This window comes from Varanus komodoensis, unplaced genomic scaffold, assembly GCF_004798865.1.
Source record: "Varanus komodoensis strain SLA01 unplaced genomic scaffold, ASM479886v1 scaffold84, whole genome shotgun sequence".
In the NCBI taxonomy this organism is placed as follows: Eukaryota; Metazoa; Chordata; class Lepidosauria; order Squamata; family Varanidae; genus Varanus; species Varanus komodoensis.
Window position 1 is genome coordinate 959,991 of NW_025336531.1, and position 24,895 is coordinate 984,885.

Genomic DNA, 24,895 nt, shown 5'->3' on the forward strand with positions numbered 1-24,895 from the left:
CGTTGTGTGTGTGGAAAGAAAAAAGAGAGTTTGAGTGAGTGCATGGCTGTCTCTGTTCCCCCCCCACCCCGTTTCAGTGGAGTGTGTTTGTTTCTCGATGGGAATGAATGAGTGACTTCACGTTTCAAAGGTGCTGTTCACATGTGTATTCTTGGCTGCACAGGTGACTGCTTGAAATCAAATTGAGGGGGGCGCATTCCCATGCAGCAGGTTGCTGGAGTGAACTGGCTCTCCACGCAGCTCTTCTCTTCCTCCACAGTGAAGGCTTGCAATGGTTGAAGTTGCCCGAACTATGTGGAGATCTGCTCCGTGCCAGTAGCCTGCTGACTCAGGACATGGTGTGTTCTGTCCTTTGGTTTCATGCAGCTGTATTCGTACAGCAGGGCTGAATCAGGCCTGTGACAAAGAGTTGCAAAGTTAGGCATTTACAGCTGCACTCACTTCCCCATCAGTCTGTTACGGGCATGTTGAAAGCACACGTACTTGAACCAGTTCGTCTCCCCAGGAAATCCCAGGGATCGTGGTTGTGGGGGTGGAATGGCTGCTGCCATGGAGTTCTAACCAAGAATTCGCAGCAGCTCGTCACAAACATGGTTTCTGGGAGTCTTCGGAGGGAAGGTGTGGCAGACAGCTGAAGTGAAGTGGTATAACACCAATACAGGCACCTAGTGTAGCTCAGCCATATATGTGAAGAAGCTGAGAATCTATTCCCCCAAGAGTGTGTGACACATGTATGTATTTGCGTGTATTCTCCCTTACTGTTCATAAGGGGAACAGTACCTGCACTTCCCCACCTGCGTGGCTTATTTAGGCCACTCCTGTAAAGCATGCAGCAGAGTGAAAAGGTGCCTGCCCGCAAAGGCTGTACTGAGGAACATAAGAAGCTTCTTTTGAGCACCAACCCAGCCATTGAGCCATCTTGCTCAGTATCGCCTACAGCCTACAGGGGTTGGTAACTGGGTGGTCACTGGGTGTCCCCAGGTGTTTTGTTCTGTAACTCCCCCAAGTTTCAGCCAGCGTGGCCAGTGCCCAGGAGTTGCGGCCAGGAGTTGCAGTTTGGATAACAACATCCAGAGCATCTGGAGGGCACCAGGGATCTTGTCTGCAGCGCTCCACTGTTTCAGTCATTTCTGGCCCTCCCTGGAGACCCTGGGGATAGAACATGAGGACTGTTTGCATTCACAGCATGCTCCCCACTGCATTGGGCCTCCCTTATGCATGAACTGTCTGTGTGTCTGTGCTTCCTCATCTGTGTGTGAGGTGACAAGGACGAGAGCTGCAATTGATTCTCTGGATGATGCTTCAGAGTTTGAAGCAGTTCACCTATCCTGTTTGAGTAGGATTGCTTGTGTGGAGAGAGGGCAACTGTGCGTGTTCATGCTTTTCTTCGCCATGTGTATAAAACTGCTTTCCTGCCTCATGCTGGGCTCTTTTCCCCCCTACCTATCTTGCCCTTCCCCCAGGAATTTGATAATGCCGAAGGAGAAGAGTATGCTAGTGAATTCTCAGCCCAGGGCTCCCCAGCCACACAGAATGGCCCTGAAGTTTACATACTGCCTCTCACAGAAGTCTCCTTGCCCATGTCCAGGCAACCTGGGCGCTCAGGTAAGCCGTTGAAGCTGCTATATTTAGGATTTTGACCTCCCTATAAGCATTAGCAATGGTGACTTTCACATTCACTGCATACACAAAAGCACAACTGTGCTGTCTGATTGATTCACAAGGTTCTGTGTGCTCAATAATGAGCAAGGAATTAAGAGTCTTTCACTCAGGTGAGGCAAAAGGTCCTGTGAGTGTGTTGTGTGTTGGTGCAATTCAGTGTAAGTCTGCTATTGTGCTAAGAGCAACTTGTGCTTGCTAAAAAGCAGAGTCCTAACACATGCCAGACGAACCTTTGTTATGGCATATGTTTTGTAGAATATAAGCTGCTTGATCAGATGCTTATTCCAAAGTAGTTTTTCAGGTGACACAGTACTCTGTTTTTACTTCAGCAGGCTAACAGGACACCCCTTTGGAAGTTCTTATCTTTTATTTAGTAATCTTACACATGAGTTCCTTCCTGGAGAAAGATGGCGCCGGTGCAGAGAGAAAGGCATGGTAGTAGTATCTGATACTAATACTAGCCTCATACATGGTACTTTGTAAAGCAACTTGAACAAAATTATTTTAGGGCCAATACAGACTAGGCAAGGTAAAGCTAATAATAGAAACATAGAAACAGAGTGAGTCAGAAGGGGCCTCCTGGACCATCTAGTCTGACCTCTGGCATCAGCCGGTTCCACTCACAACATGTTCACCATGTGCACGTCCAGCCTATCCTTGAACCCCCACACCAATGGGGCCTCAACGACCTCTCGGGGAAGCCCATTCCACACCCTCGGGGTCCTGACTGTCAGGAAATAAAAATATGGACAAAGGGACTTATACATTACTCAGGCTTAGTACTAACAGGTGATCACATTAGTCTGTACTGAACAGTAATAAATGCAAAATAAGAAGTACTGCCTTCTAAAGGTTTCTTTGCATATGCTGCATTCTTCAGAGGCCTTTGGCCATCTGAGGGGTGAAGGGTGGTGACAAGACATAGGGCCTTTTTTGTGGTGTCCTCCTCAGTTTGTGGAATGCACTTCTGGTTGGTATTGGGTAAGCACTGCCATCTAGTTCACACATAACAACTCATCCAGTAGCCACTTCTGCTTTGCATCCTGTTTAGAAAACAACACAGAAATGTGCACCATTCCTCAACATGAGGTGGGAATCCAAAACTCTACCTTGTTGAGGGGAAAATAGACCAGTTTTAACCCATCAACGAATCTCTGATTAAAACTCTAGATTGCGTCCCCCTCAAAACACACCACAATAGGGTGTTCCTGGGTTGTTTTGGAAACTAAATTGAAAGTGGATGCAGTGAGTGGACAAGAGACCGTGCACTTGCTTGCATCGGTGTGCAACTCCTGAGTTGAAACAAGCCATTATGAGAGCCTTGGCTACCTTTGCATATCTTTAGACACCTGGTTATTTAAGAAAGGGGATTTGGTTGGGAAACATGTGTGGGGTTATGGCAGTGCTGTTCCTGTTAATCTTCTGTGGACAGTGTGATCCCCTGTTAGTCTTTATCTTGTTTTTGGCCTTACGGCCTTGTAGAATTTTTGCTTGCTGGAATGTTAGTTCCCTGTGTGAATTGTATTTCATTATAATGCTGATTTAATTAATATTTTGTCTTTGCATTTATGTTGTTTGATATATTGTAAGTCACCTTGCTTCCTTTCTTTTTTTTTGAAAGTTGGGATATAAGGTGTTAAGAATAAATCAATGAAAATAAAATCCATTTTCATTAACACAGAGATAGGCAAACCCTGGAGTTAGTCCCCTTATACTATCTAAATGCCAAAGTGTGCTCTGTCAAGGATGCTTGATACTTTCATCAGGCAATACAATCCTGTATGAGCTGTTTTGTAATCCATGTGCCCCAGCCCCACTCTTTTTTCTGGATTCAGTGCAACTACAGTCTCTGAGCAAATGGTCTGAAAGCAACCAAAACATGGTGGTAATGCACTCACGGTGCTACCGATCCACAGATCGCCATGGTAAACACAACTGTGGGGACTCTCCAAATGCCGCCTCCTCCTCCGGAATACCCTCATGTGTAGGCAGGCTGCCTGTGTCTTTGGTGCTCAGTCCTCTGTCATGAATTGCAAAGCCTGGAGCCCCCCCGCCCCCCAGTCCAGTGGATAGCGTTGTCCTTGTGGCCTGCAGCCCACTTGCAGCTGTTTCGGGGACACTGTATCTCTGGGATCAAATCTTTCTTTCAAACAGGGGCTTTGGTTCCTGCTGTCGCCCACATCTGTCCTGTGAAGGGGATGTTTTTTGCCTTTGGTGGCGGTGGCAGCAGCTGCGGTAAAGGAGGGAGCAGAGGGTTGCTGTATTTTTGTCAACTCGCATGGAGCATCTGCTGTTGTGCTTCAGTCATGGCTCTTCTCAGCTGATGTTTGTCACAGGCTTTCTCAGTTCTGAGGCCCTGTTAGCAGCGGGTGCCTGGCACAATGGCAACTACAGTAAAGGGTCGGGAGGCCAGCACCTTCTCCCCTGCCATCTACTCCAAGGGCTTGTGAGTGCCCCCAGGGGGAGAAGCTCCAGATTCGGCTCTGGAAAGTTTTGGTGCAGAGGTGCCAGATGCATTTGTAAGAGGAAAGGCGATGGTAGTTGACTTCCTTCAGGCTCTGCTAGGTGCCTGGGCGACAGAACTGGGTGCTGTTCCTCAGTCCCCCTCTAATTAGTATCTTCCAGATGGTTCTGGTTCCTCGGAGGGGCACCCTAGCCTGTGCCTCAGCAGCACCATCTTGTGGGCTCAGAGTGGCAGGGCATCTCTGCTTAGGGGCACAGGGGGTGTTGCAGGGGACTTTCCTTTGGTAGGGTACCTGGGAGGCACGGGGCATCCAGGCTGCCTCCATGGTCAGGCGAGGCAAAGCAGGAGGCTTCAGTGAGTTAGAGAAGCTCCCGACCTTCCCCTCTGCAGGCATGGCCCCCTGCCCCTGGCCTGAGCATTCCCTCTCCCCCGCTGTGCCAGAGACAAAGGCTTATTGGTCCTGGCTCCCACAGACCCTGCATTCCTTCTCCTAGGAATCCAGAGATTGCTCCGCAGGGTAGGACGGCAAGGGGTCAAGCCAGCTAGCCATGTGGTCGCTCCCTTCTGCTCTGCCCACACTGTTTTGCCTGGCGCAGCCCTGTGTGATCTCTGAAGGAGCACACAGAGAATGGGATCGCTGTCCAGCTGCAGCCACCAGGGCCGAGGACAACAATGGGGCCTTTGCTTCTCCGTGTGACGGGAACAGTGGCGTCTGGCACTGAGGGGGGCGAGGGGATGGCACTGCCTGCTTTTGGGGGCATGGGACTGCCCAGTTGAGTGTACACTGCACAGCCATTTTCTGCTGCCTGCCGCAGGGCTTGGAAGCACGGCCGGCTGTTGTGGAGAACGCCCTGTGTGCGCATGGGTGGGGGAGTCCCACCCACCTCTGTGCCTGGCTCGAGCCTGTTCGTGGGGTAGAGATGCAGCAAACTGCAGTGGCCTGGCCTCAGGAGCTGGGCTGGCTGCTTCTCTCCGTGGATTCCTGCATGTCTGAATCTGCCGGCAGCCTCCTGCCCAGGCCGCCTCTTCTGTAGAAATTGAGAATGAAAGAGCAGGTTGAGTTCCAGCTAGCAGGGCAGTGGACTTGTCAGAAAGGGCATGCCGAAGCTCAGCCTGCTCTATATGCTCCTTCACAGTGCAGCTACTCAAATCCACTGACCTCGGGCGCCACAGCCTGCTGTACCTCAAGGAAATTGGCCATGGATGGTTTGGCAAGGTAAGTGCCTGCCCCGGGGCTGATCGCAAAGAACTGATTTACAAGGCACAGAAACGTGGTGGTGGTGGTGGTGTTGGGGGAGCAGGCGCCAAACTCCGTGTGGAGGAAGACTAGTGGAGTGGAGATAGCGGTGGGGCCTGGCACCTGTGCACTGTGCATTCTCCCTGCCCTCTATAGCATTGCCTTTTGACTGTTTCTAAGAAGGGAATGGGATTGGAACCACATGGTCTAGCCTGCAGGCTGCAAAAGGAGATTCCAGCTCTGACTGTAAGACACAAGTGAGGGGCTTAGTGGAAATGGCAAGGAGATGTCTGTGCTGATCCAAGCGAAAGGGGCTTCCTGGGACTGGAGAGGCAGAGGGGTGGGAAGGACACAAAGACCATACTGAGGTGTGGGTTGTTTGCATATATATCTATTTAACTATATTGCCTACCATCTGAGAGGAGGCTAAACAAAAGTGGTACCACCACTCTCCTGCCTCTGAAAGCCGACAAAAGAGCAGGCATTGCAGTGCCCCAAGTGAGCACCAGTGATATAATGACTGGAAGCTGGTGTGGCCAAGCGTGCTTCCTTGTGGAGGTAGAATGTAGGGCAAGAAGACTTCTTTTTAATGGCTCATTTTAATCTTATATAAGCTGCCTTGAGAGGCAGAAGACAGAATATGTCTGAATATAAATTAAGTCAGTTGTAGTATGATGTGCAAATTCAGCCCAGGCACAAACATAGATGTAGTCCTGAGCTGTAGAGGCAGTTTCATAACTCAGTCTGAGTCACTTTTGTCACTCAGGGGAGTTGTCCTTTTGCATAAGCACATGAGATTTGCAACGTGACCACTAACGGAGCAGCAGCAATCACAGGTTTGCAAACTACTGGGCAATGCACTGACGTAGTCAAGCACGTGGATAACATCCATGCACAGAAAAGCATCCCAAAGAATCTTGTGTTATCCTGGGTGGAGTACATGAGGGCTGGGGGAGGAAGGTAGCTTGCTCTTTATGTTGAACCAACAGTTTTGGCTGGGGCTGCAGGCCTGATGCTGAGAGAGAATGACTCATGCAAGGCCGCCGTTCTCCGGCAGAGGTTGAAGAACCCAGTCCCATAGCCTGTACAGCTTTCTCTTCCATTCTAGGTGTTTCTCGGTGAGGTGAATGCAGGGCTGAGCAGCACTCAGGTGGTAGTGAAGGAGCTCAAGGCCAGTGCCAGTGTGCAGGATCAGATGCAGTTCCTGGAAGAGGCCCAGCCATACAGGTAGGTTCGGTCCCGCAAGCCTTTTGGTGGTAGGATGCACCCAGTGCTGTCAGCCAGAGAACCCTTGGGGCTGTGGACACATCCCGTTGCCCCATTCTGCACGAGTAGGATTACGAATGTATTCCGCAAGTAGGAAAGCCATTTCTGCCAGGGCTGTATCGTCAGCCTGTCATGCAGAGCTGCACCTGCCGCTAGGCAGAATGAAGTGGTCACTTCAGGCAGCGTAGTGCACTAGTTAATTGTTTAAACTTTCATTTTGCTTTTTTGCTGCTGGGGTGGGAAAGGGGGCTTATGGGACTTTCTGCCTTATGTATCAAACTATCTGTGCTGTCAGACTTGGCTTGGGTGAAATGGGGTTGAAATTTGCTGCTTTGCCTCGGGCAGCAGGGTGTTTTGGGCTGGTCCTGCTTTCCTTGTGGCCCTTTGCAAATCCATCCAGAACATACTCAGCAGAGGGCACAGAATGTTCCATATTGTCAAGGTTCTGTATCATCATGGACAAGCACAGGTTGGCAATGAGCGATTCCCTGGACCAGAGCTTACTGAGTGCCACTTCAGAACTGTCTGGGATTGGCTGCACAGCATTGGCAAAGCAACAGAGGACAGAACAATCACAGCATGGTCTGTGTCCCATTGTTCAGGGCTCCTTGTCTTCCTCAGAGCTGGGGTAGGAAAGATGATTTGAAAGATAAGTGTTGCTTTTCCACTGTATGTGCCCACAGCACCACCAAAATTACCCACAAGTACTGGCAGCAGAAATTGTTAAGGTGTTTGAAATGACAAACCTGTTAAAATAGGCTGTCCTCACTTCCAGTCAAAAGGGGAGCTTGGTGGCTCTCAGTGCAGAGAGTTCCCCATCACCTGAGCATTTGCTCTGGGTACTAAGAATTTGTAATATGTACTTGGCATGATGCAGGACTGACATCTAAACCCTTGCTTCTCTTTCCCCCAAACTTAAAGTATTCCTGTGCCTGTTTATTTGGAATAACTGGTTTTGTAGGCGTGATCTCCAGTATGTATTAGGTCCCCAACTTGAGAGAGACTGGGAAGAAACTTAGAGTCTGTAACCCTTAAGGGATGGCTAGTCTGTATTAAGTGATCTATGGCCTATGTGCATGGGCCAAGAGGAAGTCAAGGGGCTGCAGTTTGGAATCAAGGGCCTTTGACAGAGGCGTGGGAGGGGAGGGACGGTGCTGGGAAGGCAATGAATTACTCTACTCTACTGACTCATGAACAAACAACACCCCTATTGTTCAAAACCATGCTGGGGTAGCTGGCACAGCTTAGGACCCATTTATTCATTGCCCGTACAGGGTTGTGTCATAGGAGCTCCCCTGCCCTGCCCCCCCCCCCCCCGTCCCCATGTGAACCTACCTATTGTGTGAATTGTTTGAAAAGGGAAAGGACGCCCTGCAACAGAGCTTTTTCTCCACTGACCTGATGGGGCATCACCTGTCAGCCAGCCCATTGCCTCCTCCTGGCTGTCCTGGGTTTCCCTTAGCAGGGGCCCCTCCCTTTGCTCCCGGAACGCTTAGGGTTCCCTTCCCCACATTGCTGATGCACCTCCATCCACCCTGGAATTTCCACTAGCTCTGCAGGTTTTCTTTAGCTGTCCCGTACATATCCCACCTGGGGATCCTTTTCCTTCCTTGTTTCCTTCCAGCCCTGTTTACTGCTCTCTCTGTCCTCCTCCCTCCATGTTGCTCTGCAGGGCACTCCAGCACACCAATCTCCTGCAGTGCTTGGCCCAGTGTGCAGAAGTGACACCCTACCTGCTGGTGATGGAGTTCTGCCCACTGGTGAGTCATAACAGATGGAAATCACACGGCTCCCTGTCCTCCAACTCTGCGGCAACACCTGGCCCCTCCTGATCTTTGGGGCAAGTATGTGCCAGGAGCCAAATCTTGCAGGAAGGCTCATGCTCTATCTCCTAGCATGCTGGGTCATCAGAAGCCCATTTTCTCAGCAGGCCCCTTCCCAGGACAGAGTACCTGCTCTCTCTGCAATTTGCCCAGGTGTGTCTGTCGTGGGGTGGGTGGGTGAGTGGGTGTCTCTGGGCAAAGAGGCCCAAGCGCTTCCAACTGCTGCGGTGCAGATCGATCAATCCCTAGTTGTGTCCCCTGGCCTGGAGCTGGGCGTCCGCCCCTTGATCGCACTGCAGGGATGCTTTCTTTCCCTTGTTCTTCCCCAACCTGCCCCTGGAGACCTTACAAGAGAGGTGCACAGGCAGTGGCAGCCGTGGGTAATGCTGCTGCCCCCCTGCAGGGTGATCTGAAGGGCTACCTGCGGAGCTGCCATGCGGCTGAGGCACTAGCACCGGACCCGCTGACGTTGCAGCGCATGGCCTGTGAGGTGTCCTGCGGCCTGCTGCACCTTCACCGCAACAACTATGTGCACAGGTGAGTGAGTCTTCCTGGCGCCTTCCGCTAGGCGTGTGACAGGATGCTGGGCGTGGGCGCCATGCTGTCTTTGAGCAGGCAGAGGACTCTTGCGGTACTGATCTGAGGCACTGAGCCAGAGGATGGGGGTGGGGCAGAAGGGGGGCTCTGCATCAAGAGGTAGCCCTTAAAGCCAGCTAGCCCACAATCCTCCACCCAAGCTGGAAGCTGCTCCGCAGGGTTTCCGGCAGGGGCCTTTCTCAGCCCTGTGTGGAGATGCGGGACTGAGCCTGGGCCCTCTGGCAGGCAAAGCAGGGCCTGCACCCTGGAGTAGCGCTTCCTGTCCGTAGGGAAGTGTTAGTGTTGTCACGCTGATCAGAGATGGAGTGTGGAGAACAGGCGACCCAGGTGCTGGAAGGAATAATAGTCTGCTGATACTTTTATAAGCCAGAGGGCAACATCTGACACTGTGGCTGCACTTTTGCTCATTCTTTTAGACTGGTGGCACCTACTGCTTGTGCAACAGAAAGCCAGCGGTTTGGAAAGCAACCCTGGAAACAAGCGCAAATGCTTGTTTCCGGCTCAGGACCTGTCAGTGGACCTTCCTTCTGTGAGCACCACTGACTGGTCCCATTTCACAAATGAGCATTTCTCTTATTTTCTGTCTGCTTTTTGAAGGGCTGGCTCCCCATTGCACTAACGGGAGCGTGCCAGCACACAGGCAGGCATGCACTCTGCCAGGCTTTTCTCAAGGATCTGTGAGGCTAAACGAGCGCGAATCTGAGGAGCGGGAAACACTGGGTTTTTGGATGGAAGTTGTGTCTTGCAGGAGAATGCTGGTCATAAGATGTTGTATGGGGAGACAAGCCACGGGCCTTCGGTGTGGATGCCGCAGAGTCCTCTGTCTTCCCTCTTCCCGTGCCTGGGAACACGGGCCCCAGCGTCCAGCTCGCAGCGAGAAACCAGCCTGCCACGGACACCTCTGCCCCTCGTGCTCTGCTCCCTCATCACCTGCTCCTTCTCATCAACAATATCCTGGTGCTGAGTGAGTGGCACTCAGAGACTCCAGCATCAGTGATTTTGTTGAAGAGGGTGAGCTCTGCCATCTTCTGATGAAGGACCCTCCTTTAGGGACAGGAGGAGAAAAAGCAATCATAGCTGACACGGGACACTGAGATGGGAGTCACTAGTAGATGGATAAGCTGCAAATTAGGGAGCACTCATTTCGTTTTTTCCTCTGGAGCTCTCTTGTCAGTCTTCGGCAACACTCTCTTCCGTCTATCTTATGTGAATAATAAAATTGCCCCTGCATGGTTGCAGTGAGGATTACTGCAAGACAGGTGTGTGTGTAGCCCTTCATTTTGAGGTATTGCCTGCCTTTGCAATGGGAAGCATGTCTTTGGGTTCTGTGTCTTGCTTCATTGCTCAGGGGAGGAGAAAGCAGCCACAGTGGATCGGTGGGTGGGTGTTGCGGTCAGCGGCCACCTCACTGTGCCCGCTGGTGGGACGGGTGGGTCCAGGCCTGGGGCAGGAGGAGCTGAGGATTATCTTGAGTACAGGGGATCTCACGCCCCAGGGACAGAAACCGTGCCAGGGTCGAGGTTCAGGCCTCTGCACATTCTTGAAAGGGTGTTTAATTACGTAGCTGTCAAACTTAAACGTATGAAAATACAGAAATAGGTGTACAGCCTGACACTTGCCTGGAAAATATACCAGCCCAATTGAATGAAAGCTGTAAAAGAAGGGTGAGCAACTTGTGGCATTCCATAAGTTGTTGGATTGCACCTACCATCATCCTTTGCCATTGGCTATACTGAGTAGGGCTGATGGGAGCCACAGTCCAATACATCTGGCGGGCCAGACATTGTCCACCCTTGCAGTAAACCTTCCGAGGGGCTTTCAGACATCTCAAAGGAACAGTTGAAGGACCTGATTCCCTTTGCCATCTGTGCCCTCATCCATCGGAGTGGGTGAGATTCAACTTGGGTGTGTCCAGAGGAGGAGCCATCATGCAGGCGGGGTTCAAATATCATGTTACATTCACATTTTCTCAATCTTCTTTTCTCCTGCTACATAAAATCAAAGAAGGGAGGAATTTTGATCATTAGTGCCATGAGCGCTCCTTCTGGAACCACCTCTTGAGGAGGGGAGTTGATTTAGCAGGTGGTTTGGAGGGCTCTCTCCGAAATAGTGCTACAAGCATCTTGCTCCTTGGTGGAAAATTATGCTGCCTGCATCACTATTCAGGCAGTATCTTTAGTCTCAGCAGTGTGATAAGGAAGAAAGGCCCAGCAGGACTCTTCCATTTTCCTGGAAGCCCTCTCTTTCTAACTATTCTCCCTTTTTTCTCATGGAAGAGGGAAAAGGCAGTGCAGATGGAGAAAGGAATCAAGGGTACAAGCAGGATTGAGGTGGACTTTGCTCACTGTACTTGCCTTGATTCAGCTCAAGGGAATTTGGACTGGCTTTGATTGAGGCTTGTTTTGAAATTCTTACACCCAGGAAAGAGCTGTAGTATTAAGGATTTTAGGGCATTAATGTTTTCAAACATATCTGTGCAAAAGTGAGTACTTAAAAACCCCTAGGCAGAAGCTGAGATTCCCAAGTTTTCAGATTCCATGCTATATAGTGCTTCTAGAAATTATGCCCTACATAAAAAAGATCGCTCTTGCCACCCTTTCATTGGAAGGATGAATTCCACCAGGACTGGTATCTCCTGCCATTGCCTTGCCATGTTAGCAGAAGATGTACTTGGAAAAATTCTACTTTCCATGCAATTTTTAAGGGTCCCAGAGTGTTCTCAGTGTCTAGCCTCGGCAACCTTTGGTGGTTAGCTGTGTCTTGGTACAAACTAGATAAAAGTGCTTCAGGTCTCAGTAATACAGTTCTGTAGGGACTTTCCATGAAAGTCCAGAAAGCAGAAGAGGGTGGGATTGACCCTTGAACAACCAGAAGTGGCAATGTGTGTGGCTGCTAACTTGAACACCGCCTCTCTCTGTGGGCTTGATTTTTTTATACATTCAGTGGCTAGCGAGGTATTCATTGTTGGTAAGCCAAGTTGGTCGTGTTTTCATAAGCAAACCTAAGGAGGGTGGATATGGGTTTGTGTCTCAGCACATCTGATCATCAGCCCTTCCCACCCCCCAGTCCAATGTTTCTGCTGCTGACCTGATTTGGGTCACAATGCTTGAACTCCCTGGCCGGTCCAGCGCTTCCTGCCTTCCGTTGTGTCATTTCAGCTGGGTGTTTCTTTTGTCTAGTGACCTGGCGCTGCGGAACTGCTTACTCACAGCTGACCTGACTGTCAAAATCGGCGACTACGGCCTTTCTCACTGCAAATACAAAGTAAGTCTGCTTTGGGGTAGGGAGATGGGCAGGAACCGCTCAATTTGGGCAGGGGTTGTGCACAGAGCTTGTGAGGCTGACAGGGAGAGCAGCCATCTTAGGGTGAGAGAATGGCTTGGCTCTGAGGACAAGTGTCTAAGAGGGGAGGAGGCAGAAGGGGAAAGTGGAAAAGGACAGGTGCATGAACAGGGCCCTGTGAACATGCGTGCATAAGGTGGGCAGTGTGGGGGCTACCATTTTCCTCAACAGTAGAACAATGTACCCATGGCCCAGTGCTGGGGGGTGATAAGGGTAGGAGTAATGGGGGCACTGGCTTAGGGCATCCAGTCATATTTTCCATCTGCAAAGGTTTCTGAACGCTTTCATTGTTGGCACCAAGCAGGGTTGGAACAGGAATGGGGCTGAGGGGGTGAGCTACCTCTGCTTGACGGCAGTTCCTGTCGGTGCTGGTTTGATGTGGTCTCGCTTTGGCCCTGCATGCCTGGCAGGATGACTACTTTGTGACGGCTGACCAGCTTTGGGTACCATTGCGCTGGGTGGCACCTGAACTCATCGATGAGGTGCACGGCAACCTGCTGATCGTCGACCAGACCAAGACCAGCAATATCTGGTGAGAAAACACAGGGCTGGTGCGGCCCTACTGATGGAATGGTGGCCATGTTTATGGTTCACATGGCAACGAGAGGAGAGGAGAGGCCCTCAGAATCCCACACAACCTTGGCAACAACCAGTAGGCCAAGGCCTAAACGGATGGGATGGATGGCGGCAGGAGACCTATCTGTAACTTTCACTCGTGCTTTTCTGAATAAGGTGAACAGGAGTATATAACAATTTACCAGTCCCCTGTTCTCCAGGTTTTACTTCCAAACCCAGGTGCCTGTGGGAGCTCTCTGGCCCAGGCTACTTCCATTCAAAATTTGCTGTATGACAGCCTTCTTCAATCTGGTGTCCTCCAGATGCTTTAGACTTCAACTCCCATCTGCCTCAGCCAGCATGGCCAGTGGTCAGGAATGCCTGGAGCCTGAAGCACAAACCTTCTGGAGGACACTGGGTTGGGCAAGGCTGTGTTACAACAACAAGTCCAGTTTTCCCAAGCAGAGGAACCAGGCCTGTTGCCCCAGAATGTGGCCTGCAAAACAGCTAATTCCAGTGCAACAAGGCCAGTGGATATTCTGGCCTCCTGGTTAGATCAAAGGGACACATTCTACATGAGGCTGCTCCTGGATATCACTGGCCCAGAACGCAGTGCCCAGACTGATTTCTGGGAGCTTCTATCTCCAGTCTTCCCAGCTGCAACCCAAGCTCTGAGGCTTACCTTTGAAGCCCTTTATCGTCTGGGCGTGGGGCTGTTAAAAAGCATCTTCTCCCAAATGTGTGTCCCCACTCTTTTAAGATCTTGTCTTCTGACCAGTGGACTATGTGGAGGCGGTGGCAGCCACAGAGTGGGACTTTTTGGTGGGCCTCCAAAATTTGAGTGTCCCCCCCAAATTAGGGAACCAATGGCCTACTGAGCAGGTCTGCCAGATATAAGATTTTGGTGCTTGTAATTGTTTAGAGATTTTATAATAGGCAGTATAGAAGTATTATTTATAAATACATTGATAATCCTGTCTAAATGCATTTTATTTATAATCCTTGCATTTATAGTTTTGGGGTCCCCCCCGCTTAGTCTCCCTTTAAACCTATATAGGGTTTTTGTTTGCTTTACTGTAAATTGAGTTTAGCCTATTGAGGATTGCTCACTAGAAGGATAAAAGATTCTTCTAGAGAAAGTTTTTATCAGGAAATTGTCCTGCCTCATTCATGGAAATTTGCAGAGGATCTGGATTATCCAAGTGTTTATTTGCTTATAACCCTAGGACATTACAAACAGGATCCAGATTATGATGCCTTCCACTAGTAATCTTCTCATATTTTCCCACTGCTTCTTCCGTCACTTTTCTTTCCACAAATAAGATCCCATAAGGAAGAAAAGCAAAATAGCTACATGGCTGGTAGTGCTAGAATCCTTCCACCTGGAAGCACCCGCATTTTCTAACTGGATGAAAGCGTGTCTGTGCCAGCTCCCAGGGGCTTGGGCGCGTGGGGTCCAGCCTTCGCGGGCGGTGCTGTGCTCTGCTGCTCTGTCCATTTAGGCCTTCTCTTCCTTGGCAGGTCGTTGGGCGTGACCATCTGGGAGCTCTTTGAGCTGGGTGGCCAGCCCTATTGTCATTACTCAGACCGGCAGGTGCTCACCTACGCCATCAAGGAGCAGCAACTTAAGCTTCCCAAGCCGCAACTCCCGCTCTCTCTGTCTGACCGCTGGTGAGTGAAGGTGTGGAGAAGGGGGCCTTCCAGGGGGGCACGGTTTCCCCAAGGGGTGGAGAAGGATGGCAGGCACGTGAGGATAAGCCTGATGGAGACAGGCCTTGAGGACCAGTGGGGTGGGCAGGGGTAGGCAGCCTTCCTCATTGCCTGGCCCCAGCTTTGCCTTCTGGACAGCAGTAGCGGGCAGCACATTAATTCACTCACACAAGCAAGTCGCAAGCTTGGGGAACGCGTTTGCCATGCCTGCCACCTTGTGAGAATGCCAGCCCCCTGGCTGGGAATGTCGGGGAGACGGCTAAGTGGACAGGGCAGCACCGCTGCACAGCCAGCACAGAAATGTGCTTAATCTAATAGGCGGAAAGTTCACTTAAGCGGAACCATCTCAGTACATTTCATTTATTTCTCCACGAGGCCTAGAGATGTTCTTAAGAATGAAAGCTGAGAGCGGGGCGGAAGCATCTCTGGCCATGCTTTGGTTGTAATCCTGCCGTAAGGGTTCAGAGGGTTAGCTCAGAGGGGAGCTCAGCGATGCGAATGGACCAGGTCCTTCTCATAGGCTGCCTTGATCCTACTCCCCATAGGATCACCATTAGGAGGTGCAGTTCTGCCCTCAAGGGCAACTACCTGGCTATCAGGTGGAGGGCACAGGCTGAGACAGAGATGAAACTCTGCATTTACAAAGCTGCTGCTTTTCTTTCTGTCTGCTTGGAACACACCTGGTTACAAAAGAAGGCCCACGTGTCCAAAGCAGACTTTCTTAAAAGGCTGCCTCCGGATGTTGTTAGACTTAAGCCCCATCAGCCTGAGCCACTGTAGCCAATGGTCAGGAATTCTGGGAATTGTAGTCCAAAGCATAGGGAGGAAGCTGTGCTGTTCTTTTTCTCTGCATGGGAACACACACACACACACACACACACACACTCCTAGCATTTAATAGTAGTACTTCCGCAGTACTTGGAAGATTAAGTGTCCAAAACAGCCTTCCCCAAACTGGTGCCCTCTGGATGTAGCTAGACTTCAACAACATGGCAGTTGCTCGGCAGATAAGTTTCACAGAGCAGTTTCCAATTGGCAAGCCCTTACTGGATCCACCATGTATACCTGGATGGCAATTATTAATGTCTAGGCTGTTCTGATTTCACCACCTCTTTTCTTTCAAAGAAGGGGTGCACAACCGTAAAGATAGTACTGGGCACCTCCTGGCGGGGGGGAGCATGCATGTGCATATAGAAGCCCATGGAGCTCCCCCCGACACACATTGTGCTTGTCTTATATTCATTCTTTGTTTTTTTGGCAGGGTGGGTTCTGTAAGCACATTTCCTTGGGAATAACCTGCCAGGAGTCGTTTTCCATGCCTGCCACAAACTAAACCTATGCACTCATACCTTTAGCACACCTTTAACTCTACCTTCTGCTAGGAAAAAAAGTACCTCTCTTGCCTTAGCTCTTGGAGCTAATGTTCAGGAATGCTGGGAATTGTAGTCCAAAGTGACTGGAAGGCACCAGGCTGGGAGAAGCAATTCCAGGGGGTGCTTTGTGTGGGGCTGCTGCGGTGGACTTGCAGAGGGCTGCCTTCAGCACGTGGAACTGGGTTAGCGATGAGGGCTGTGGGGACAGCTGGAGTGGGAGCCCCTCTGCTTCAGTTTCGGGAGCCGTGGGCAGCAGCCTAACCCCTGCCCTGTTCTCTCCTCCCAGGTATGAGGTGATGCAGTTCTGTTGGTTGCAGCCAGAGCAGCGCCCCACCGCGGAGGAGGTGCACCTGCTGCTCTCGTACCTGTGTGCCAAGGGAGCCTCGGAGGCGGAGGAGGATTTTGAGCGGCGCTGGAATTCCATGAAGCCCGGAGGGGGCGGTGGCTCTGGCTCCGGCCACCTGGGCGTGGAGCTGTCGTCCTTCCCCCTCCTGGAGCATTTCTCCGGTGATGGGGATGATGTCCTGACTGTCATGGAGACAAGCCACGGCCTCAACTTTGAGTATAAGTGGGACCAGGGCAAAGCCGAACATCTGCCCACCTCGGCCGTGAGCCCCCGCGGTGCGGCACGCTACCACGAGCTCTACTACGCGGCCAGCAGCGGCGGCGGAGGGGGTGCTGGGAACCCCCTCAGCCTCGGGGTCTCGCCCTCCTGCTACGAGTGCAAAGTGCAAGGCTGCCCCGGCTTGCACACGCCGGGCGTACTGCCTGTGCTGAGTGCGCACAGTCCCTCCCTGAACAGTGAGTACTACATCCGCATCGAGGAGGCGGCCTCCGAGGGCAGCGGGACGGACCTCGATTACACCATGTGCTCCTACAGCCCAGAGTTTGGCCATTCCTCCCGCTGGCAGAGCACGGAGGGCCGCTACGCCCCGAGCCACAGCCCCACTGCCTCGCTCACCATGGAGCCCCTCCTGGGCCACTCGGCCCACGGGGACAGCCACTGGGAGCCCCCTGAGTATTACTCCTATGGAGGACAAGGGGACAAGGAGGCCCCGTACTACGACGAGGCCTCCCCGAAGAACCATGCCGAGAACTACCTGCTCAAGGAGTCCAGTGCCTTGGAATGGCCTGTTCTGACTGTGCAGAAAAGCATCTTTGCTGACCCGCTGGGGGTGTCGCCATCAGTGACCTACAGCTACAGGGAGGCCAGGTCAGACTCGGTCACTCTGGAAATGGAGGAGGAGGAAGAGGAGGAGGAGGAGGAAGAGAACACGTGCAATAGCCCTAGGAACGGAGGGGCTCAGAATGAGGAATCCCCTTCCTCCAGCAAGCAGTGGACATCCAATACCTCGGCCAATAACAACAGTGGCCACCTGCTGCCACCCTGCGAGCCGCCTGCCAATGATAGCTGGTGCTACCGGCACATGATCACCTTCCAGGGACTCATGGCAGAGCCACTGTCCTCAGTGCCATGGGACGAGCCGACACTCGGGATCAAGGACCTGCGAGCAGCCCTGCTGGGTGGGGAACGTGTGGCGTCGCCTCGCACAAGCTCTCTGAGTCCAGATGCTGACTTACCTGCGGAGGAAAAATCACCAGCTGAGAATGCTGGTACAGAGGCCAGCTTAGGGGACACCGCGGCTCCCTTGACGGAGAGTGGGGAGGAGAGCCACCAGGCCATCGCCTTGCCCCTGGGGGAGACGGATTCGGTGACGTTGGCGGCATCCGTGCCAGAACCTGCTGACTGCGTGGAGGCTGATGACGCAACCTGGCCAGTTGAGCTCATGGCTGAGAGGGCTGGAGCAGGGGAGGACCCTGTCCTTGTGGAAGAGGTGGTGGCTGAATGCTCACCTCAGGTGCCACTGGAAAGCAATACAGAAAGGGGCAAGAGCACCAGCAGTGAACAGGACAGGACCCCCGACAAGACCGTGTCCAGTGCCAGCTTCCCGGACCTGGACGAGGCCAGTGATGAGGATACAGCTGAACTGACCTCAGGAGTCTTTAGTGACTTCCAGGCTGAGGGTACTGAGCGGCAGGATATACTTCCCACCTTCAAGTCTTTGCAGAAGCAGGTGGGGACCCCCGACTCCCTGGAGTCTTTGGATATCCCCTCAACCACGAGCTCCTGCGAGGCATTCAGCCCCACAGCCTACATCCCCTCGAGTCAGCCCAAGGCCTTGGACAGTGGCTATGACACAGAGAACTACGAGTCCCCTGAATTCGTCCTCAAGGAGCCTCACGAGCCCCGAGAGCCCGAAGCCTTTGCCCAGCTAGGCAAGGCTCAGGAGGACAGGGAGGACCAGGCCAAGGAGCTGAGCCGCTCTGATTCGTTCAGCGCTGACCTGCAGGGCCTGGATGAGAAGAACCCTTACCGGGACTCTGCCTACTTCTCCGACTATGATGCCGAGGGGGGGGCACGGGAGGATGGGGAAGGGGATAGTGATGGTTCAGAGGGGCCTGAGGGGCCTCCGGCCTCCCAGGCAGACGCTGAAGGCTTGGGGAGGGCCTCTGGCCCAGACGGCAGTGTGGGGGAGTCTGTGCCTGCCTGTGTGGGGCCCTCTTGCCCGCTGGGAGACAGCACAGGGTGCCCCTCTGCAGCGACTGAGGAACAGGACATGAGGGAAGGCACCAGTGTCAGCTCCTCCCAAGAGCTGTTGGCGAATGGCGTTGCTGCCGAGGAGCTGGACACGAGCACCTCCCGCTGTGAGGGCGATGGGACTGTGGCAGTGCCTCAGACTCCAGGCCCCCCTACCAGATCCTTCTTACTATCCCCAGTGGCTGCCAGTGTCGAGGAGCCCCCTGCCACCAGTGGGGGAGCTGTAGGGGCAGGAAACGAAGGGCTGGAGGCCGCAGCAAGGGAGGCAGAGCAGCGTGGGGCAGCCCAGGGCCTCGGCTGTCCGGAGGAGCCCCAGAGCAGCCCTGGCCTCCTGCTGGACCTGTCAGTGGTGCCATCCCGGCACTCGGCTGTCCCCACAGATCTGGAAGAAGAGGAAGAAGACACCGAGGACAGCGATGAGTCTGATGAGGAGCTGCGATGTTACAACATCCAGGACCAGAGTGAGGAGAGTGAGGAGGAGTCGCCCACTGTCCCCATCGTGGTGGCCGAGAGCAACAGCACTCGCAACCTGCGCAGTCTGCTCAAGATGCCCAGTCTGTTGGTGGAGACCTTCTGCGATGACCTGGAACGCAAAAAGAAAGCCGTCTCCTTCACCGAAGATGTTACTGTCTACCTCTTTGACCAGGTGACTTGTTTGGAGAGGGACTGGGGAGTGAGGAAAGAGGGCCCGTGGGCCAGAAAAGTCTCCAGGTAACATAGAGTGGGCCCTGTGGTTCAAAAGAAAGCAACCCTTCTGCAACCCCGTAAACATTTGGTGTCATCTGCTGGCCTCTTAATTGTAGTGCATGATGACCTATTTTGTAGGTATCTCCTAATATTGGCTGTAACTGCATGCCCAGACAGTTGAAATAGTAAAATAGGCATGCTAATCTTTAAGCTTAATTTAGAGTTGAACTTCTGATAAAGCAAAAGCCCAGATCTAAGCTTGCTATGGGAGCAACACGGATATTTTGCACCCTTTTGGCCAGAAGTGACAGGGTCTGTGGGCCGACGGTTCCAGGCAAACAAGAGGACGTAGTGCTGGCTGGCAGGAAGAGTGGGCAGCAAAGGGCCCACAGCATGTAATGATTTCCATCATGTCTCCTGACACAGGAAAGCCCCACGAAGGAACTTGCAGAGCAGCCTTTCCCAGGAGCGACAGACCCTCCCCTGGCATCACCTGTGCAGAAGGGCAGCAATGGCTCCCCAAGCCCCACTGGCAGGACGGAGACACTCGTTGGCTCCTCGGCAGGGAGTGCCTCTGGAGAGAGCAAGGGTAGGCCTCCGACGAGGAACTGAGCAGGGCCGGGGGAGGGGGTCCCGTTCCTCCTCCATCGCAGCATCAGTGTGGACCATCCTCTTGAACTCAGTCCATCCTGTCTTGCTCCTTGCTAGAATATCCCACTCCCGCTGTGCCAAGGGTAGCTGAAAGCATAATGGGTGAGGCACACGCCATGAAGCCTGTTAGCCAGCTCCCTCATTCAGAAAGGGTGCATTTCTTTCCCCACCCCAAGTCTCTTCGGCTTTATGGATCCATTATGAATGTGGGAACGGGAAACACCTTTTCCTGATCTCACGACCCACGGTTTGCCCCCTGCCACTGGATTCACAGTGCGTGGGCAGGAGTTTCCATCTTCTACGCTTGGCTCCCACGAGCTGCGTTCTTGAAGCTTCTGTGGCCTCAAGGGTGTACATCACCCAGCAAGACCTTTTGGGTTGTAGGAGTGGCGTTGGCATGGGGCTAGCCCTTCAATCTCCCCCGTGTCTCTTCTTTGTCTCTCCAGGGGGTGGATTCGATTGGAAAGATGACTTTGCGCTCATGCCAGTGAAATCCTCAGTCATGGCATCTCTGGCCCCGGTGGCACCCGAGCCCGCCCTGCCCAGACTGCCATCCACACTAGTGCCAGCTCAGAAGCAGGTGCTGCCCATCCAGTTTTCACGCTTCACGGTCTCACCTGCGCCAGGGTCACGGTTCTCCATCACACACGTCACCAGCCCCGAAGTCAAGTCTGTAGGAGGTAAGCTGCACCCAGAGGGAGCTCGGAGCGTTCTGCCCCTGAGCAAGATGTGCATGGGGAAATGCCTATCAGGCCACATGCCCTGGTGTAGACGCCGCAGGATCTGAACCAGGGCAAAGGAACCACTGGGTGGGAATTGGAGGACAGCTCTGAGTTCTGTGAGTGCCTTTAGCCTATGATACTTTAGCACATCCCTTTTTTAAAAAATAAAGATGAGTTCTGCTGTGGCCATGTCTATGTGGAATTATTCCAGTTTACCAAAGGCACTTAAGAAAGACTTCTCCGGTATATGCAACGACTGAATAAGTGGAAATACCAGCAATGAGAATTCCTCTATAAGGAGAATAATATAGGCATAATTTAGAAGGGGAGAAACATCAGGGGCCTTTGCTTGCCCCTTCAGAGGTTCCTTTGCCCACTGATGAGTGCAGCATCTCGCTCTGTAGGAAGTGGAGCCAAGTCCAGTCCTGGCATGCACACAGATGATTTTACTGAATTGATCCATGGAGGCTGGGAGGGAAAATGTGACCTCCTCTTTTAAAACATGTGTCCTCCTCTTTTAAAACAAGAGGACGAATGGCAGGCCGGCCTGCGGAGAAACTCCTGAGGCGTGTGGACACAGCCAGCCAGGAGGCCCCGCTGTTCCACCCCGCGCTCCTGCTCAAGTCAGGGACCCAGCCAGGAAGACATGAAAAGCAGTTCTGCGAATTGCAATTCAAGGGTTTGTTGGTCCTGCTGCAGAAAGTGATTATCAGTCATTCCTTACTGTTTCAGCTGTGTAAATCAAAAGGTCACACATTCCTTCTTGTATAAAAAGGCCAGTGTTTGTGCAAGCTGCTTCAGCAGTTTCACAGAATGTGAATGTTTAAGATGTCTCCTGAAGAAGGAGGACTGTGTTCCAAAACTCTTTGAATTGCAATAAATCAAGAAGGGGTGTGCGTATGGGGGGGGCATCTTACTTCCCCCTTCCTCTCCTATTGGAAGCCATGTGGAAAACCTTGCTATAAGTTGATGTAGTTTCTGGCTCTGTTTGGTAGCATGACAGAGGAACAAGAGGGCCCAGATCCTGCCTCCACACCCCCGTTTTCATCTCCACCACTAGCAGAGCACCCCTGACGGGATATGCTGCAGTCCACAACTAATTGGTTGCCTGTAGCAGAGGACCCCACGCTATGCACAGCGTTGGAGTACAGCTGGAGTCTGTAGCCAACATGTGATGAGAAGGCCTGGTAGGCAAGACGCTGGAGCCCAGGCAGTGGCTGAGATGGGAGCCCTTGACCCAGCCCGCTCTGTCCGAGGCAGCTGAAGAGAAACCTGCAGCATATCCTTGTTCTCACCTGTGGAAAACAGCCCTGTGGAGTCGGTGGGAGTTACTTCCGGGGGCCATCCTGCTTGCTAACTCCGTGTTTTCCTTTTTTCTAGGCAGCAGTGAAAATGGCGACAGGGAGTGAGCTTGGCCACGTGTTCCCTCTTGGACTTCCCATCCTGCCCACTACAGCTTTGGTTTCTGCACCGGGGCAAAAGAGTAAGGATCGAGGCCCAGAACTTGGGTGGAGCAGAAGAACTCTGTGGGGCCTCACTCTATTTTTTTAAGAGGCAGATTTTATTGGACAGATCGTGGCTGCTGCTAAGCTGGAATCTCCCCACCGCGAAGCAGTTCATGCTGAGCGCCTGGATGAGTGTGTGTGCGTGTGTGTTTGCGTGCGCGTGCACGCTCCTATGTGTGTACAGATAGACATATAGAACCTATAGCATCTAAAGGGTAGATCTGTGACCTCGCTAACATTGCTGCCCCTTCACTTAATCCAATTTGAAACCCCTGTCCCTAGTTCCTGCCTCTTGCTGTTTTGACCCACGTTGGCTTCCTACGTTCGGGACCTACCTTGAGATGCCACCTCCTGCCTGTCCTGTACACGTGTCGTGTGTTCTTTCCAGAGCTGGCGTAGGATGGCGGGAGAGCTTCCAGCTTTGCACCTTGTGCCATTCAGGCATGTTTCACTTGGGCCCCCAAGCACTGGTCCTTGTCTTTCACACAGCGGCTGCAAGCGTTCCTTGATCTGCGTTCAGCGTGCCACGTCAGGAGACCACCGATAAGGGAAAGGCAGCAGAGCGGGAGAGTAGGGGAGGACGGGTGTGCAGGGGGCCAGCCAAGGTTAGGGCGATGTGTAATTTGGGGAGCTGGCACAGGCTGTCAGTAGCAGCCCCCGCTCTTTGGTCACCCTTGCCAGCTGCTTGGCTGCACCGCCACTGGGGCATGTCCAGTGTACAATTTGCCTGCCCCTTTGTGGGCCTAGAACCCTCCCCCCATCTTCTCGTTCCTCTGCTTCAGCAAATGCCTCTCTCTCCAAGATGTGTGGCTTCAGCCTGAGTGGCACAGGGGCTTAAGAGCCTTGGGCATGTCCCTTCTCCATCGTAGCCCAGGAGAAAGTGACATTGCCCAAGCTTGCCTTTCAGGAGGTGGCACAGGCAGGAAGAAAAGAGGAAGAGCAGGAAGAGGCAATGCCGTTGTTGACATGCCTTGCTAGCTCGGATGGATGGGACTGTGAGGTGCGGAGGCCAGCCTGCTTTCTCCTTCAGCTCCTCCCTCCCCCCCGCCCGCCCTCCCTCTCATCTTCTCCCTTCCATAGTATTATTTAGGTGGAGCCTTTCCTGAGGGCGAAGATGCGTACCACGGGTAGGTGGCAGGTGGAATTGTGTCCGCCTGCCGAGCCTGGTGGTCTGGGGAGACCGCTTCCCGTCACAACTCCTGGAGACATTTGCGTGCAGGGGAATGTGATAAGATGTGTAGCAAGAGCAGGTCAAACTGCCACTGGGACTATTTTTGTATAAAATGTACTCACCGTTAGATCACCTACCCTAACAGAGTGGCTGATTTAATTTATTGCCAAAGAGATGTAAAGAGATGTTAACTTTTATCCAGACGTCTTTTGGGGGTGGGTGGGGGGAGAGTAAGGAAGGGATGCAGGGGCATGTTTACTTTTTTTGGTTTTTACATTTTGATCCGTTTAAGGCTTAGGATAATTGTGCAATGTGAATTAGGAAGAAGGAAAGGGGTGAGTTGCACTTGGGTTGGGGCATGGGGGTTGTGGCCTTTTGGGGCTATAGACCAAACACAGGGTTTGGAAACTAAGGGGCAGGTGGCCAGATGCAAATGGCAGCTGCTAATTATTTGGCCATTTCCTTATCGGTTCAGAGGAAATCCGTAACAGCACTAGGCTAACAGCAGCAGAACATCTTTTGTTTGAATGTGCTTGCACTTCTGCGGCTGTTTTCTCTTGCCCCCTGTTGGTGCTTGATATGACTACAGGCAGCAGGTTTGGCACTGGGGCTGGTAACTCCCCCCGCCCCCAATTTGGTTCATAACCACGTAATGCACTTTTATTTAAACATCCCCCACCTATCATCTGAATGGGATGGTGCTCTCAGTTTCCAGTGGTGATGGTGGCATTAAGATTTCCCTTCCTTTTGTCTCCTCCCACCAATTTTAGCCAGTTGGAGATTTGTTTAGTACGTCTGCAATCCTATAAGCCTCAGTGGAACTTACTTCTGAGTAAATATGCTTAGAGTCATGCTGGTTGCTTTTGGTTTTTTAATTCTTCACGGCCTCAACAGCAGGCAGGATGCCAAGAAATTCTGGGATTTTGTGTGCTTTGGGTGGCTCTGCCTTTCCCTGCCATAGCCAGAACACGATTGCGTGCGTGAGATTCCTTGCTGGGAAGCTGAGCATTGTGCGATGCCCATGCAAGCTGCTGTCCTTCCTGAAAGTGCCACTGGACACGGAAAGGTAGCCATATGCTACCTTTGTTTGTTGGGGACGTTTGTACACCTAGTCGGTCTCCTTCCTATCCCAACATTTACTTTGTTGCTGCTGCGGACTCTGAACACGAAGGGTAGCACTGCCCTTCCCTGCATTTGCTTACTGCCTAGCTATGCACTTCCCGCCATGGCGAGCAGGCAGCAATGCTCTTGCCTGGGTTTTGAACCCCCACAAAGGTAATAGGAATAGGTCCTCTTGCAGCAACCCCAAACTTGTTCCTTAGGCTTGCTCTTTTTTTCTGGTTGAGTTTCCAGAGGCTGTGGCATCCACAGCCAAGTATTTGAAGTTGGATCCTGCCAGCTGACAAGCAGTGACACCACCCACACGTCAGGCCAGCGTGCTGCTGAAAATGGAAGGGCCAAGGAAAGAGTCGTGGGTAAGAGGAGCGGCCAGAAATGTTTGTGCCTGGATATATAACTGAACACGAGCAGT

The 24,895-nt window shown here is 52.4% G+C and overlaps 1 protein-coding gene across 1 annotated transcript; it reads left to right on the forward strand.

Annotated features, from left to right (window-relative positions):
• The first annotated feature begins 1,565 nt into the window (after window positions 1-1,565).
• On the forward strand, window positions 1,566-22,097 carry AATK (apoptosis associated tyrosine kinase). The gene is made up of 12 exons (XM_044456444.1): window positions 1,566-1,605; window positions 5,263-5,342; window positions 6,472-6,590; window positions 8,302-8,389; window positions 8,856-8,989; window positions 12,229-12,313; window positions 12,802-12,923; window positions 14,468-14,617; window positions 16,316-19,274; window positions 19,742-19,904; window positions 20,413-20,646; window positions 22,069-22,097. The coding sequence occupies exons 1-12, from the start codon at window positions 1,581-1,583 to the stop codon at window positions 22,095-22,097; spliced, it is 4,188 nt and encodes a 1,395-aa protein (XP_044312379.1). The 5' UTR covers window positions 1,566-1,580.
• Window positions 22,098-24,895: the final 2,798 nt, after the last annotated feature.